General features: G+C 37.1%; 4 protein-coding genes across 4 annotated transcripts; 2 read left to right on the plus strand and 2 right to left on the minus strand.

Moving 5' to 3' along the window:
- Positions 1–44: 44 nt before the first annotated feature.
- On the minus strand, positions 45–5,154 carry LOC6640690 (WD repeat-containing protein 19). The gene is made up of 9 exons (XM_002063782.4): positions 4,681–5,154; positions 3,897–4,619; positions 3,221–3,833; positions 2,581–3,157; positions 2,244–2,526; positions 2,003–2,183; positions 849–1,932; positions 420–789; positions 45–364 (listed from the first exon to the last, which is right to left on the minus strand). The coding sequence occupies exons 1-9, from the start codon at positions 4,848–4,850 to the stop codon at positions 259–261; spliced, it is 4,107 nt and encodes a 1,368-aa protein (XP_002063818.1). The 5' UTR covers positions 4,851–5,154; the 3' UTR covers positions 45–258.
- Positions 5,155–5,222: 68 nt separating this feature from the next.
- On the plus strand, positions 5,223–7,289 carry LOC6640691 (rab proteins geranylgeranyltransferase component A). The gene is made up of 3 exons (XM_002063783.4): positions 5,223–5,369; positions 5,473–6,567; positions 6,629–7,289. Exons 1-3 carry the CDS (start codon positions 5,321–5,323, stop codon positions 7,021–7,023), a joined length of 1,539 nt encoding a protein of 512 aa, XP_002063819.1. The 5' UTR covers positions 5,223–5,320; the 3' UTR covers positions 7,024–7,289.
- Positions 7,290–7,328: 39 nt separating this feature from the next.
- LOC6640692 (serine/threonine-protein kinase hippo) lies at positions 7,329–10,222 on the minus strand. Its single transcript, XM_002063784.4, has 2 exons — positions 8,799–10,222; positions 7,329–8,730 (listed from the first exon to the last, which is right to left on the minus strand). Exons 1-2 carry the CDS (start codon positions 10,048–10,050, stop codon positions 8,072–8,074), a joined length of 1,911 nt encoding a protein of 636 aa, XP_002063820.1. The 5' UTR covers positions 10,051–10,222; the 3' UTR covers positions 7,329–8,071.
- A 1,227-nt stretch (positions 10,223–11,449) lies between these two features.
- Positions 11,450–16,992, plus strand: LOC6640693 (parkin coregulated gene protein homolog). Its single transcript, XM_002063785.3, has 5 exons — positions 11,450–11,754; positions 11,878–12,056; positions 16,121–16,292; positions 16,476–16,625; positions 16,687–16,992. Exons 1-5 carry the CDS (start codon positions 11,484–11,486, stop codon positions 16,845–16,847), a joined length of 933 nt encoding a protein of 310 aa, XP_002063821.1. The 5' UTR covers positions 11,450–11,483; the 3' UTR covers positions 16,848–16,992.
- Positions 16,993–17,004: the final 12 nt, after the last annotated feature.

Consider the following 17,004-nt stretch of genomic DNA (forward strand, 5'->3'; position numbering starts at 1 on the left):
TTAAAAACTGAAATTGATTTTTAATTTGTTAAAACATTGCTCAATATTTTTTACCTAAAAGTCTTTTATTTTTTGATGAAGCATTTGGGTGCATAATTGTAAGGTAAATTGTGACCATTTCCATAGAAAAATGTTATATTCTTTTGATAAGCAGAATATTTTTTTCTAATTAGTGCATGTTAGTGCGTTCTACCTTAAAATTACTTTTTTTTTTTTGGTGTTGAAATTGCTGTGCCTTAACTAGATAAATCATTGAACTTAGGATGCAGCTAAGATGTACGGACGTATATCCTCCACATCGAGAAGTTGCTCTGGTTCCACCCGCTCACTACACATTGGACATTCGCCATTTTCCGAGAGTATACTGCAAGAGAAATAGTTAAAAAAATGTCTAAAGGAAATATATGGATTAAACTTACTTTTCCATCTCGGAACGAAAGCAGAGAAAATCGCAAAGCGGACATGAAGTCATTTGTTGCTTAATAATATGTTGACCTGTGGCTATGCAGATGGGCAAAGTGGTTTTGCAGCTATAGCAAGTAACCTCCATGTTGGCCAAATTAGCATCGCAAATGGGACACTCCATTGTCTCGTCATCGATCTCATCGCGTAGATTTTTGATACCCTTTGGAGCCTTGCGGACAATTGATTCGATTTTCTTTACATATCTTGTATCCAATTGATTGCGATAATCTGGACGCATTAGCATTGAGGCAAAGACAAAGGCAGACTTCTTGAGACCTGCTCGATGGCATTCAATAACCGTGGACGTTAGAATGGGAATGATATCTAAGAGAATAATAAAATTAGAGGAAATCATACCAATTTGCTTTTTAGAGAGTTCTTACGTTCGGGAAACTGAGAAATGCAAGTGGCCACTTGGACTAACAGCTTAGCGGCTAGCAGATGATTGCCCAACTTGACATGGATGCGAACCAATGTATAACGATGGAGTAATATTAAATTATGACGCATTTCAGCCGTCACCGAAAGATTATTACGACGTAATTCTTGATACATAGAGTAGAGTAAATCTCTGGCTGATTTATAGTTGCCTGCTAATTGCTCTTGATTGGCAATAATTACGGCCGTCTTGGCTGCATCCTTATAGTGTTTGCGTGCCATATACAAACGGAATAGATAACGCGGATCCTTGGGTGCTCCATCAAGTTCCCCAAGCAGAAATTCAATTAATTGTGATGCCAACTGCTCGTTGTTAGAGGTGGCCACACAATCTATAGCCAGCGACAAAGCCTGCTCCTCTTCATTGCTAAATGCCGAGGCTTTAAGCAGGAACCTCAATGCCTTTGTAAAATCTCTGGCCAAGAAATAATACTTTCCCGCCAGCAATGTATATTTCTCACTTTCAAAGTAGTGAGCCAAGGCCAAATAATCAGCAGATTTCACATTCTCCAAGCGTTCCAGAAGCTCGCCATGACGACGTAGTTTGTTGTGACGCTGAGCCAAGGCGAAGGCTTCTTCAACGCATCCGCAAATTATGAGAAATTGCAACGCTTGCTCAATGTCACCAATTTTCTGATAGAACTTGGCCAACAATTTGGCTGAATCCACCGAACGAGATTCTAGTACAATCTCAGAAGCTGCATGCGGATCGCATAAATGCTCCAGATATATTCTAACACAGGCATCCAAGTCACCAGCAATTTTATAGCTTCGAATGGCCTCTTCAAAATGGCCATCCGATTCCTTGGCCTTGGCATAGGCTGCATGTAATTTACTACTTTTTACTTTCGAGAGGACCGTGTTTGCCTTATTCCACATTTTTAAGGCAATATAATGGCCACATGCCTCATCAAAGTAACCGCCACGTTCGTACAGTCCGGCTGCTTCAGTAATGTGGCCAACAGTTGCCAGGAGCTCAGCACAATCGTAAAGTAATTGCTTATCCTGCAGCTCCACAGCATATTGTATCTGTGTGTGTATAAGAGGGAATGGTATTAATAGGATTCTGATATATATAATGAAAGGCATTTAATCTTACACCACGTCGAAAATCTCCTGTTCGTATAGATGTCCTTGCAATGCCCATTTTGCAGAGACGCACATGCTCCTCGTACCCTGGGCTCTTTTGCAATAATGTTGGCTTCAACCCTTCATCATTGTTGATTAAGTCTTCCTTGTAGCCCTTCTCGTAGTTATACAAAGCGTCTGCATAGTTTCCTCTAGAGGGTACATCAGCTTCAGTTATAATTATGAATAAAAACCAAGCCAGATTGTCTTACGTGAACTCCAATTGCTGGGCATATTCTCTTGCTATGTAGGGAACTTCTTGTGGTTCATGTTTATAGGCCAAGAGCAATGCTTGATCCCATTGCAAAAGATCACGACATAACTCTAAGGCGGCTTTTGTGTAGACTCCCTTTAGAAGGTAATCCTTGGCCTGCTCAAATTGGGATAAAAGCATACAGCAACAGCCACTAAGCATGGCTAGATCCTCAATATAGCGAAGCTCATCCAAAGCATTAACCATGGCTGCATCCCCCAGTTGTCTATAGGCACGAATGGCTACAAAAAGAAATCAATAAGAATTAAATTTAAGATGTTTTTTGATGATCCTACCAATTTCTGGCTCCAAATCGGTGATGGCCTGTTCGCCAAACTCTCTCCAAGCACTGGACTGATTCATCTGTTCACAAAGTTTATAGGCCTCGTCATATTTCTTTAGTCTTAGGTACAATTGAAGATTCTCTGACTGACTGTTGCTCGGATTAATTACATGTGTGGTGAGCGATTGTGTGGCATACTGCCCGCCATCGATGTGAAGAGCCATTTCGCCGGCACACAACAATATGGGTAATTGAGCTGGATTAAGTTTGGACTCGCCCACCTTTCGTGTGTGCATTCCATGTACCGAGTGACGGGCAAAGACATGAGTTGTCACAATTTTCGCATCAAAACTAATAAATACATTCGGCTGGGTGAGATCCCAGAGACAGCCCAAGCACTGCTTTGACATATCTGGAATGAGCAACGCCTCCTCCATGGCTGGAAGAAAAATGTATCCTTGAGCGTGATCATCTATGAAAATGGTTTTGGTTCCTTCAATGTCGGTGAAGAGCTGCCGAATGCCCATGCTATGCCTAAAGATAGTGCAACTATCCCACTTTTCCAATGAAAAAAAGATTAGATGGCCAATCTATAAAGAAAAATGATACATAAATAAATTAAATGATAGAAGAAAAAATTCATGGACTCCTACATCAGTGGCAAAGATAAGCAGCTCTTGGGTAAGGGCAAAGCAAGTTATCACCGCATCGTTTGGAATGGTGGGTAAGGCACTTGGAAAAGTGGCGAGTAGCTTATCCTTGCAATTCGGATTATCTGTTGCAATTGCTTGAAGGATCAATTGGGGTGCACATAAAGCTGCACAATAATCGGCATTCAAGTGCATGCTGCTTATATTTGAGGGCATGTCTCGTTCACTCAAGGGACGTGGCTCCTCGCCAAGACTTTTACCCAGATCATAAAACCAGACATGTTTATCGATACCAGCTGCAAGATTATATGGGCCGACAGCTAGAAAGGTGGGTTCTCCTTCCAGGGGCAGGCGAAAGGGTATAGATCTCGCCTTATCTGGCGAATATATGTATATGGAGACTTCGGCCAGACTGCTGAGCATCACAATTCGAGGTGCGAACACAGCAAACATATGTGGTAGCTTGGTTACATAAGTATAGACCGTTCCTCCGCTTGTGGTCACTGCGAGGAGTTGTCCATCTGGTGACCAGTCAATCATTTGTACATTTGCATGATCTGGTACCGTAATTATCCGTTCTGTTTCTTGAAGATTTGTAATCGAATGAACTTTTATGCTGAGATTTTGGAAATTAATTATTTTAAAAACGTTCTATAATCTTATTATTTACACTACATACTTATCGTCCCCACAGGATGCCACTATATCCAATGATGGGCAATAGGCTAAGCCGGTCAACGTGTCTTTGTGATTCTTGACCTGCCACAGTTCTTGGCCCACATCCTTTGGATGCGTAGAAATGGCCACCACGTGTCCATTGGAAAAACCTAGCAATATGTAACCATCGCCGAACCACTTGTGCTGCAGCAGTGAACCATAACGACTCTGAAAACCAAGCTCAGTGGGATTCTCCGGCTCCGGCAAATAGTACAAGAACAATGTACGTTTTCCTATTATCATGCTAATCGCATTATCACCAGAAATCCGTTCATCACTGGCCATCTCGGCGAAGTATATATCGGTTGGAACATCTCGCAATTGGACAACCCGCACAGTATCTCCATCTTCGTTGCTTAGCGAAAAACTCTTATCATCTGAACCGAGAGCTAAAAGATTTTGAGCTGACCAGGCACCACAAGTAATGCGCTTGCTGTGCTTCCCAAGCACAGGTGTCCTTTTGCCACTGCGATGATTATAAATGGCCAAATTACCACGGCCAGTGCCCACTGCTAGTAGCTGATCTTGCTTCGACCACAAAATGCAGGTCAAAGGATCTCGCAGACCGGACTCTACAGTCAGCTTTTGTTGTGTCCCATAATCCCATAGGGTTATATTTGGTGATCCACTGGTAATGATGCCCAACAATTCTCCATCGTTGTCCCATGCAAATCCTGAGCAAAGGCTGAAATTTAAAAAAACATGTGAACTTGGGGATTAATTGGATTAGTTGGGAATTAGCCTACCCGGCAAGTATAAGGCGCTGGACCATTTGACCCTGACGATTATACAATACGACGGATCCGTCGGTTCCAGTGGTAGCCAGTAAGGCTCCTGCTCCTTTTTGCCAAATAAAGTAAACATCGCCAATTCCATGGGGATCATCATATTTATAGAGTATCTTCTCGAACGACATTTTTTCCAACTATGGAGTCAGCGAGTTATCCTTGCAATATGTTATTTTTCTCATTCTACATTTTCATTATCTTCAGGGTTTTGTTTACAATTTTTTGCGTTGCTATAGCAGCAACAAGTTGGGGGAGCCAAAATTGTGAGAGTCCAAATTGAGAGCTTTAATTTATCGATAATAGCCCAAGTTATGAATTATCGAGTTCAAAATTAGCCACATTGTTACAAAGATTGTAATTTTAATTTAATGTTTTATTCGACGAATAATCATAATAAATGAAATTCTTTGTTTTATGTCATTCAAGTTTGTGTGTATGCCACAGGTTGCCACTAAATTTATCGATATATTTCATTACTTAACAGCTGTTATTTCGATATATTATTGCACATCGCTAAACAAGTAGTGTCACTGTAACACAAATGAATTTACGAATTTCTATTTGAAAGAATTAACAACAATTGGAATTATTTAGAAACATGTCGGATGAATTGCCGGAAGCATTCGACTTGGTGGTGATGGGCACAGGTGAGATGATCAGTCTAGTCCATACACCATGGGCGTTACGACAAATAGTAGCTCGATGAGTCATAGTACCTAAATATTGATTGATTTCTAATTCTTTTGAAAGGCTTCACTGAATCCTGTATAGCCGCTGCTGCAAGTCGCATTGGAAAGACTGTGCTGCATCTGGATAAAAATGAATACTATGGTGGTGACTCTTGGGGATCCTTTAGTTTGGATGCCCTGTGTTCGCTATTGGAGAAGGAAGTAAGCGAAAGTTCTGCTTTGCGAAATGGTAGCTATACTTGGCATAATGTAGCTGCAGTTGATTGGGATACCGATGCGCCCGCAGTCTGGACGCGCGAAGCCATACTGGCCAAGTCACGACGTTTTAATCTCGATCTCTGCCCCCGTGTTCTATATGCCGCAGGAGAACTCGTTCAATTGCTGATCCGATCAAATATTTGTCGTTATGCAGAGTTTCGTGCCGTAGATCATGTCTGCATGAATAACAATGGAGAAATTTTATCTGTGCCTTGTTCACGAAGTGATGTCTTCAATACTAAAATCCTTACAATGGTGGAGAAACGATTGCTAATGAAATTCCTAATGGCTTGCAATGACTATGGCGAGGACAAGTGCAATGAAGACTCTTTGGCGTTCCGAGGACGCTCGTTTGTCGAGTATCTGCAAGCGCAACGTGTAACCGAGAAGATTGCCTCATGTGTGATGCAGTCGATTGCCATGTGTGGTCCAAATTCCACATTCGAGGAGGGCATGCAACGTACACAACGATTCCTAAGTAGCCTGGGTCGGTATGGCAATACACCTTTTCTGTTTCCCATGTACGGTTGTGGTGAATTGCCGCAATGCTTCTGTCGTCTTTGTGCGGTTTTCGGTGGAATCTATTGCCTTAAACGCTCTGTGGACGCTGTTAGCATGGACAGTCAATCACAAGAACTTTTGGTTAGCTGTGAGGGAAAGACTCTGCGTGCCAAACATTTGGTCTCGGGACCTGGCCAAGTACCCATTAATCCAGTGACGCCAATGCGTCCAAACATCTCTCGAGGATTGTTTATATCGTGTAGCCCACTGGGAAATGAAGAAATAAATAAAGGAGGCGGTGGTGTTAATCTGTTGCGTCTGCTGGCCGATGGAGGAACTCGCGAAGCTATTGTTATTCAACTCTCACACTATTCTGGTGCATGTCCAGAGGGATTATGTAAGAAACTAAGGATTTTGCTATATTTTTTTGCATATTTATTTAAACGAATCATTTTCAGATATCTTCCACATAACCACACCCGCTCAAAGCGAAGATCCCATTGCTGACTTGGCACCATTTACATCTCAAATCTTTCAAAATATTTCCCAAATTGTTTTCAGTTCCCATTTTACGCTTTATTCGCCTCAATCTGTCGAGGCCAACGCACTGCCACTTTCTATACATTGCACTAGTGGACCGATTTATGAAATAGATTATGATGCAGCTATATCTGAGGCTCATCGCATTTTTAAAGAACTTTATCCAAATGAAGAGTTTCTACCACGTGCACCCGATCCAGAGGAGATTGTGATTGATGGCGAGGATCCCAGTGCATTGAATGAGCATAGTTTACCAGAAGATTTGCGAGCACAACTACATGATATGGAACTTAACTCAACTGAAAATCAGTAGGGAAATTGGCACAACATTTTTTTTAGTCCTATATCAATTCCAAATAATATGTGCAACTGACTTTTTTGATACGTTTTTCTAATTATAAGGTTACATACAAATTTTTGTATATATATATTTATTATGTAAATTATGTATAATTTCTAAAATTACTAGGCATATATTTATATGTGTTGTGTATGTGTTTGCATATGTGTGTGTGTGTGTGTTATCTATGATAAATAAACTTTCCAAAAATATGGATTTGCAATGCATCAAATATATAATTTATCTTCTTTCTATGTATATAAATATATATATTTGTGTATATATTGCTTGACTTTGTTTTTTCTATTTCTCAGAGTAGTTTTGTGCTTTATTAAGGAATTAAAAAAAGGAGATTGTGGAAGAACATAAAAAAAGGTTAATTCTAAAAAAAAACTTTGATTAAGATGGCTCAACCGAATTCTACATGTTATTAATTAAAAAGTTTCACTTCAATTGTTATTACCAATTTTTTTGTTTTTCTCAGTCATTTTTTGTTTCTATATATATATATACGTATATTGCCATCAATAATATTCGATATTCAAATATCAACAAGGAAACCCCGAGTTGTCCGGGAACTGGCCAAAATCTAGGCAGTGGATTAGATAATACAAAACGGCGGCCAAGTAATATAATATAAAATTTATCGAGCAGATACTGTATTAACATACTGTAAACGCTTTACTATATATAATAACATAAAGAATATATATATATATATATATAGATGGATTATTATCATTGGGATTATAGGGAAGAAACGATGGTCGTGCATTTTAGAATATTATTTGTTTTTTTTTGTTTTGTATGTATATATATAAGACGGCTAAATCTTCTGTTTTTTGTTTTGTGTAAAAAACAACTTTTACATTTCCTGCTTCGTTTTTCATCATTCAATGCATTTTACATTAAAGCTTTTCGTTTTTATCGTTTCACTTCTAGCGTTTTGTGGTTTCTTGGGGGGATTAAGGGTGTTGAGATAGATCTAATTTGATTTGTTACTTTTTTTTTATAGTTAGTTTTATATCTTAATTAGATTATTATTGATATTTTGTTGGCGTTTGCGTTTTGCATTCATTGCATCGACAATGGGCTGTCGCTTGGCATTATATTTCTTATTGAGCTGTTCGATTTCCAATTCCATTTCATGATCTATGTGACTGAGACGCTGATTTAGATCGTCAAAGGTGAGAAATTTGAGGAACTCGAATTCACCCTCAACATAGGCATGGGATTGTGTGTGTAAATGCTGATTCTGATATGCGGGTGGTGGTGGAGCTGGATTTATCTGTTCGTTTATTAACGGATATGCCATAACCATGTGCTGTTGCTGTTGTTGTTGCTGATGTTGCTGCAATCCATATTGATTTATGGCAGAGATTTGTTGAAATTGTAATTCCATGTTATGTTCCCAATTATTGGCATCGTTTGCTCCACTTGCCAAATGCTGGTTCATTTCCTCTTGCTGCTGCTGCTGCTGTTGTTGTTGTTGTTGCTGTTGTTGTTGTTGCTGTTGCTGCTGTTCGGCAGCAGCTGGAGAATACTCTGTTGATTTATCACCGACATTTTTGCGTTCAAAATGATCCAAGAACTGTGGACGATAACGATATCGTGGCTTTTGGTCGTCACTTCGTTTCGCCGTTGTAGAATCATCGGAATCCGAATTGATAACCATTGTGCCTGTAAGCCAAAGAAAATGCATATAATTTTGGTTTTACTTTGGATTTTTTTTTCCTAATTTTGCTTACCCAAATTGGATTCCAATTCAACCATAGTACCAGAGTCGACAGCTGCCACTTCACCTGAAGCAGGAGATGGAGCCGATGGTACGGCCGCAAGAGCACCAGCCTTACGCCCTAGACCCCCCGGTCCTAGTGTGCCCTCATCAGTATCCTGTTCGGTATGTGCTATCATAGTTGCATCCGATGCAGATGACTGCTGATAGTTGCCAAATTTCTCGGGCACCAATGTCCCCGGGTCGTCAATGAAGGTTTTAACTGTGCCACCGAATTCCGTTTCCTCCTCCTGCTCGGGCAGCATCATGCTGGGATCTTGGCAGGCCAGACTTTTGGCCTGACTCATGACCATAGCCATGTCAGCGGCTCGATTAGCTCTTTGCTGCTCCCGTATGGAACAAGTTTCCTCTAGCATAGGTTTCAATATACTGCGATGCTTGGCATTGCGAATGAATTCATGCTGCAGGAGGTCTGTGGCCGTTGCCCTCTCGTCCGGATCCTTTACCAGACATTTACTAACAAAATCAATAAACTCTGTACTCCATCTATCTGGCTCCCGGAACGATGGTGGTGGCTTCTGTGGTATCATAAATATAGCACGCATTGGATGTATATCACCATAGGGTGGCTTGCCCTCGGCCATTTCTAGAGCCGTAATGCCCAGTGACCAAATATCTGCCACACAATCGTAACCAATTTCCTCGATGACCTCCGGGGCCATCCAGAAGGGTGTTCCAATCACAGTGTTTCTTTTGGCCATTGTATCCGTTAGCTGGCCGGCGACACCAAAGTCGGCCAATTTGGCATATCCCTCCGTGTTGAGGAGTATGTTCGCTGCCTTAATATCACGATGAATCTTGCGACGCAGATGAAGATATACCAAACCCTTGAGGGTATCAGACATAATGGTGGCTATTTCGTCCTCCGTTAGAGTCTTTTTGCGCAGACGCATTATATCGGATACACTGCCGGCACCACAATATTCCATGCATATCCATAAATCATATTGCTTGAAGTAGGATCCATAGTATCGGACCACATAGGGAGAATCACATTGTTGCATAATTGAGATCTCCTTGATGATCTCGTGCAAGTCAGACTCCACCGGCACCAGCTTAATTGCCACAATGGAACTGCTTTCCTTATGCACAGCTTTATAGACGGAACCATAGCTGCCCTCGCCCAATTTGTACATAATGTCAAATACCTTTTCAGGCGGCTGCAGCAGCGACTCCTCCGACAATTTCTTTAACTCGCCATTCATTTTGAATTATTCTTATTTTGGGATCGATTTCCCACCACAAACGCGTGATACAAGCAAAACAATAACAAATGGCAATGACTTTGTGCTGTTTGGCTTTCAATTTAACCACGAATATAAATAAATTTTCATACAACAAATTGTTCTTTCTTTGTATTAGAGATGATGGTTAGTTAAGTAACTGTGACTTGCACTCAAAAATTCAAAAGTCACTGGTAACAGTTGCGGCTAAAAATTTTAGAACTCTGCTTCGTTTTTTTTTTTACATTCCCTTGCCATTATATAAAGATGTTTGAAAAAAGCATATAGAATTTAAAAAAACCATAAAACCTTGCAGTTAGTTTTTTATTTACACTTAAATGTTCTTTGTAACAGAAACAGAAAATCACAGTTTCGCATTGATCGATTATTTTCAATTAATCGATAGCTAGTAAATTTAAAAAGGCGAGGTACCGCGAAAAAAAATGTAATTTAAAAACAACAAAGGAATATAGCCATGACTATGCCGTTAAATATTTAATGACTATCTATTATCTATGATAAAATTCATAAAGCTTAAAAAAACAAAGTAAAAAAAAATGCATGTAAAGTAGATAGTTAAAGAATGCCAACACTTAATGAGATTTAAAAATTTGGAAATAATAATTAGAAAAATTAAGATTTTTGTCTATTTTAGTTGAAACTTTGTAGCAAAGCACACTTAGATTTACTTAAAAAAATGCAATAAATTCAATATTTGTTTAGTCCAATTTCATACACAAAAGTTTTACTTCTAAACTCATATAATTTTACGTTACCATCAAAAAAAAGTTTCATTTTCAGCAATGGCAAATAATCATCAGGACACCTGCTGTTTGCCTGTTTAACTTAAATATGAAGGCTTAAAGCAAAGCCGTTAATATTATAATCCCATACCATGGCAATAGTTTTAAAGCAAACTACCCAAACCAGTTTCTTTACCAATATATAGTGGGTGTTACTTTTGGGAATAAGGCAACGTTTAAATTAGTTTGTCAACGAATGGCTTATCAGTCACTGCGCCTTTGGCTGCCTAGCAACGAGGTGCACAGTGTTGAAAGTATCAAAATTATAATGTCCTTTAAATTTCAATTATTATTTTAAGAAATAAAAATAGTAAAGTCTTCTCTTGTGTTTTTGTTTTTTTTTTTCTTTTTAATGATTTGATCAAATGTCTATTTTTGAAATCATTCAATTTCGTTTTACTGGTCACGAAAAGGTATCGCTTCTGCTTGACAAGAAATTGGGATCGAACTCCAACCCACTGTACGCCTCCATAGAAACCAAAACACCGACGCGACACCCAACAGCAGCAAATACTATAGTCCAGGAGGCTAGAAAATTCCTGCGCTCGTCAGTTTGTTGTTTACTCTACGTGACTTTAGTTCGAAAGACGGAAAGAAAGGACGGAAACTGAAATGTCTCATTCGGCAAAATGTGCACCGACCGCCTACGCCAATGGCTTCCGACCCTCACATGATTACCATACAAATTCCGTTTCGCTAAAACAACGCTCCAAATCCGCAAATCCACCGCATTTACGTCCATTTAGTGGGCGTTTGTGTCCCCGTTATGTGCCGCCCTTTTCCATACAATCGCAGCAAAAGAATACCGTTGTCATTAACGGACCAATACACGAAACCTCAACAACGACGGCAAGTGCTCGAGGTCGTCCACCGAATCCAAAAAGTGCGTAGACCCCTTGAAAGTTAGTTCAGATAGTTAGATAGATTTGCTTTTATGTATTTGTTTCTTGTAATGGATAATGACTACTAATTGTTGTGTTTTTTTGACTTTTGTTTGGTATATTAGGCTTAAAGAAACAACAAAAGTCTATTTCCACATTCAATTTGGGTGCTGGTCTTGATGGTGGCATTACACTCGGTGGCAATGATTTGGGGCGTGGCACATTGTTTCGCATGTATTTCGATCGCGGAGACTTACCCATCAAAATGGAATACCTTTGCGGTGGCGATAAAATTGGTTGGACTGTAAGTATGCAAATTTAAGAAGTTTTTCTAATTTGAACTCGAATTTAATTAATGAAGTTCCTTTAAGCCATTAGTTGGCTGACTAATAATTAGCAAACAAGTTTCTTACATGATAAAACAGAGGCAAGAGAAAGTGGGAATAATTTTGTTCACACTAATTACTACCAGAAACTAGTAATTACTTTTAACTTAAACAACTTTTCTGTTATGGTTTTCCCTCGGTGAGGGAATGCTTGATGGATTTTCATTGGCAATACGAAAAGGTGGCGAATAACCATCAATTTGTAGGACAAAGATAGAATATTGGGAAACCGAATGTAAATGGCACTATCGATGTTTTCAAATTCATAAAAAAAAAACATTTATTTTAACTCCTTTCCTTTCGACTTTTTGTGAGTTTTGAATTTCCTAATTCATACAAAGTTTTTAAATTTATAGTTTATATAAAAGGCATACTCTTAAAATTGCTTAGAGTTATCTTTCCCCGTTCTAATATGGTTAAAAATGAATGTATTATTATTAGGGTAGGGAATTTTGTCATTTAGTGGATTTAAATGTTCAAGAAAAAGGGATCTAGAAAAAAGCTTTGGGATGGAGTCGAAAAATGAATCAACAATAAAACAAAATCATAATCATGATCTTTAATAAAGATGTAGTATTTGTCAGGAATTCATCCTGCACGTAGTCTGAATTTCGGGGAGGGTCCCATCCTGTTGGAAAACCATCCTAGATTCTCCCTAAAAAAGTTAGTAAACTTTAGTTTATTATATAGTTAGTATATATATATATTACTAATATTTCTGATCATCATGACAAGCTGTATTCATATAGATATTATGGCGTATAATAAGGATTATATTTGCACCTTAAACGACTGTCTTTTAATCAAATTACTGAATTGTTCTCCTAAAGTCATGTCGCGAAATGCCCCTTAAAAGAGTTAAGGATCTAAGATGAAATATTGTTTACATTTTTTAAAAACCTTTTAATAACTTTTGAAATGTCTATTACCTAAAAAAAGTGATCATAATCTTCTTTATATTAGTGAGTAAATTCTATAACTCTATAGAAATTCTATATAGAGGGCAAAATTTCTGATAAGCAGTTTTCACAAGCTCCAAAACGGAATAGATTTTATCATGGTTTTTTAAGAAACAACAACAACAGCTTTTGAGTTTTATAGCTATTAAGGTAAATTAAAAATTATTTATGACACCAGGAAAATTGACCTCTTTCCCCCCTTGCGATATTTATACAAACTAAAGGACGGAACCCCGTTCACCTTTATGACAATTTCGAAACCCTTCTCAGCTAGTCACGTCATTTTTAGACGATCATTTTGAAGGTAATGAAATAGGTATAGCCAGAACAGATAAAAGGTATAAGGATATATTAAAATTTTGTTTCAAAATCAATCATTTCTATAAGACTTTGTCACTTTTACTTCTTAATGATTAAAATCTAAAAATTTCAATATCCAATGTTCCAAATTTGCTCTCCCCAGAATGCTCTTACTTCACTTGGTGACGTCCAAAAGTTCTTGAAAAAAATTGGCAGTAACCTTCAATTAGTCACATACACATATATATGTACATATATACAGAATATGTACTTAGTTGCAATTATTTGAATCCTGTATACTGTTCAACTGCGTGTTCAATTATTTCAAGTGTTGGCTACGATGGCACCTAAAAACAACAAGAACCAAATAATGTGTCATTGTCTATTTCCGGCGTTAGTTTTAGGATTGTGTGGGTGGATTAGGTTGGAGCCTTCATTGCGATTTTTGTTGTGATTTTGCTTTATTTGCTCCTGACATTGAAAACGTCGCCCATGTCCAGATGTCAGTCAGTCATTTAGACTGAAAACGCGCATTGCGAAAAGTATATTTCTCCTTGTAGGAATGTGTGAACCCATTTTGCAATAACCTTGTAGAAGGGATACTTAGATATTCATTAGAAGTTTGCAAGACGTGACATTATATACAATATATACTCTTGATCAATAGTATTTTACACTGTTAAACGTAACAAGTTTTGGTTCTCTTTGTTTTTTGGGATTTCGAATCTGATTCTAGAATATCCTCGTAGTAAGGGTATAGAAACATCGGCATATTCCCAGTCTTTATTTCTTTCTGTATCAGACACATTTGGAATGGGAATGGAATGTTTTTGATTGGTGCGTTTGTTTATCCAGGCCATAAAGGTAAAGGCAGCTCATTTGCATGTGGGTGATATGTGAATGGAAATTTTTCTGTTTCGCATTTGCGTGATTCGGTCTAGTCTATTGTAGGGATTCTCAAAAAGAGTTGACGCAGTTTCAAAGACCTATTGCCCTTCCACTTATGGGTAGAAAAGTAACTTATGCAACTGCTATATCGAGTATATTAAGGTCAGAATGCTAAAGAATGGAATACAATGTCAGATTATTCCACACTCTTTGAACCACTTGCAAAACAAACAAAAGAATTATGAATTTTTGTTTATAATATACAATTCACAATCAGTTCAGACAGTCATCGATGTGGGTAAAAAATATCACACACAGGACAACACGTAATTGTGCTATCAATTTGTACCGGAAAATATATGTAAAAGTTGTTGTTTTCCTATAAAAAAGAATGACATACTTATTCTATATATGTATACCTAGTCAACTTTAGCCAATTAATCGTTTAAACAAATAATTATTGAAAAATAATAAACTTGGACTTATTGATAATTCTAAATGTAATTACCATAATTGGCAATATAATTTAATACTAAATACATATAAGTGTTTGGCACAATCAGGTAGAAAAGATTTAATTACAAAATAAAGCGTTAAATTGACGTATTTAGGGATGTGAGTCATCAATCTCGAGTTTAAAAAAAAAGGAAATGAGTAAACATTGTTTAAAACTAGAATCTAAGGACTTGAAATGGATGAAATTTGTCCTTTAAAGTTTTAACTAATGGTCCTTGTCACAAACTTTGTTTTGAAATCATTTTTGGATTAATATTTCCATATGTTGTATAAAAACATGAACTTACAGAGACTATGAAATATGAGTAACTATGTATGTATATATGAACATCTATTTACAAGCCTAAAAGTAGGAAATTTATGTAAAATGTAAAATTTTTGTAAAATTTAACACCATTTTATATTAGGTTAAGTCAAATATTTTTGGGCAAATTTTCACTGTCTAAAGATCTACAGTAGAATCCCATTTTTTGGCCTCGAATAATTAAAATAACACCTTAACAACGGTGTCTTAGATCAAAAAAAAATTTGTGTACATATATTTTAATAAATTTAAATCAAATTTTGCATTTAAACCAGATCAGAGTCTTCTGAAGAAAATTATTTCAAAGCTAGCCAAAAAATGGTAAACATTTTGCCCATTTTGTTGTTTTTAAAACTAACAATTTGTGGATCATTAATTTAAGATAAAAAATCTCGAAATCTTATTTCTGTCTTATTTAGTTGACTGAAATCTCAAGCTTTTGGATTAAATTCTTCAATTAACGATTTTCGAATTAATTCCGTGATAAATTTTAATCGTTTTCGGCTTCGAAACATTTTTGAAGAAACTTACATAAATAGTACAGTTTTAATTCAATAAAGTATGGTTCTAGTCTAAATTTAATAGAAATTGTAGATCATTTTAAATATATTTTACATCCAAATTATTTGAAAACCAGAATTCTAATTCCATTTCAATCGGTCTGCATTTTTCTTGCTCACTTTTCTGATTGCTTGCTAAGAATAATTCTTAGGGATAAATGAAAAGATCGAATTTATTCCCTTTCAGCTCGTTGTTATCAATATATTGAAGAATAATAGAAAATATTTGAAAATTGGAAATCAGTTTACATAACACTGACTGGAAGGCAAACTTTTTAAAACCAAGTTATTTGGTTCAGAATCGTAAGCGAGATCAGGTCTCAAATCAGATTCCGATCAAATACAAATTATACCTATAATATCTACTTTAATAAGCATTTACTCTATATTTATAATTAAACATTTTAATGTCTTTTGATCTTTTAAATATATATGTATATCTTTTTGTTATACAGGTTGATATAGACAAATTGGACTATAGCCTCTATTTGCCTTTGTTTTTCGATGGCCTGGCCGAGACAAAGCATCCCTATAAAACTTATGCCCGTCAAGGTGTCACCGATTTATTGCTAGCCGGAGGAGATAAAATACATCCAGTAATACCGCAATTAATATTGCCTCTAAAGAGTGAGTAGATCCATCCACCTGGCACATCACAAAAAAAAAAAAACAGGAGGAGAAAACTGGAATAGGAAAATTGGTCTAACACGCAAACGTCGAGAACTTTGGCCTGTTTTAATTGGCACCATATTGGGGTGTCTGTGTCTACTTTCTACTTACCCCAACTATCTATATTTATTCTATTTGTAGACGCATTGAGCACGCGAAATTTGGAGGTAATGTGTACGACCTTAAAAATAATACAACAGTTGGTCACTTCATCCGATATGGTTGGTCCGGCCTTGGTGCCATTCTATAGGCAATTGTTGCCCATGTTCAATGCGTTTAAAGTGAAAAACTGTAAGAATAAGCTCTAAAGAGTTTTCAATTCCATTCTGAAACTTAATTTTCTAATACACAGTGAATTGTGGCGATGATATTGACTATGCCCAGAAGAATAATCTTAATCTTGGTGATCTAATTGATGCTACTTTACAAGTTTTGGAACTTCATGGAGGAGAAGATGCCTTCATTAATATTAAATATATGGTACCGACATATGAATCGTGCTATTTAAATTGAAATACCGCCAAAAGAAAATACTAAATGCTCCTTTCTCCCCTTCTTATTTTCTTTATATGCAATATTACAAGTGTTTATTGAATTTTACATAGATGCGAATATAATAAGCCGAAATTAATATTTGTTAACAGAAATGAAAATTTCGAAGCATTGTTTC

The sequence above is a fragment of the Drosophila willistoni genome, assembly GCF_018902025.1.
Source record: "Drosophila willistoni isolate 14030-0811.24 chromosome 2L unlocalized genomic scaffold, UCI_dwil_1.1 Seg168, whole genome shotgun sequence".
Classification (NCBI taxonomy): domain Eukaryota; kingdom Metazoa; phylum Arthropoda; class Insecta; order Diptera; family Drosophilidae; genus Drosophila; species Drosophila willistoni.

Coding starts and splice junctions, on each gene's coding strand:
- LOC6640692 (XM_002063784.4), bottom strand. CDS start 10,050: ATGAATGGCGAGTTAAAGAAATTGTCGGAGGAGTCGCTGCTGCAGCCG. Junction 8,731..8,798: donor TGAATTGGAATCCAATTTGG/GTAAGCAAAATT, acceptor TTTGGCTTACAG/GCACAATGGTTATCAATTCG.
- LOC6640693 (XM_002063785.3), top strand. CDS start 11,484: ATGTCTCATTCGGCAAAATGTGCACCGACCGCCTACGCCAATGGCTTC. Junction 12,057..16,120: donor GCGATAAAATTGGTTGGACT/GTAAGTATGCAA, acceptor TTTGTTATACAG/GTTGATATAGACAAATTGGA. Junction 16,626..16,686: donor TGCGTTTAAAGTGAAAAACT/GTAAGAATAAGC, acceptor TCTAATACACAG/TGAATTGTGGCGATGATATT.
- LOC6640691 (XM_002063783.4), top strand. CDS start 5,321: ATGTCGGATGAATTGCCGGAAGCATTCGACTTGGTGGTGATGGGCACA. Junction 5,370..5,472: donor CTTGGTGGTGATGGGCACAG/GTGAGATGATCA, acceptor TTCTTTTGAAAG/GCTTCACTGAATCCTGTATA. Junction 6,568..6,628: donor TGCATGTCCAGAGGGATTAT/GTAAGAAACTAA, acceptor AATCATTTTCAG/ATATCTTCCACATAACCACA.
- LOC6640690 (XM_002063782.4), bottom strand. CDS start 4,850: ATGTCGTTCGAGAAGATACTCTATAAATATGATGATCCCCATGGAATT. Junction 4,620..4,680: donor CAGCGCCTTATACTTGCCGG/GTAGGCTAATTC, acceptor TTTAAATTTCAG/CCTTTGCTCAGGATTTGCAT. Junction 365..419: donor TTTCGTTCCGAGATGGAAAA/GTAAGTTTAATC, acceptor TTTCTCTTGCAG/TATACTCTCGGAAAATGGCG.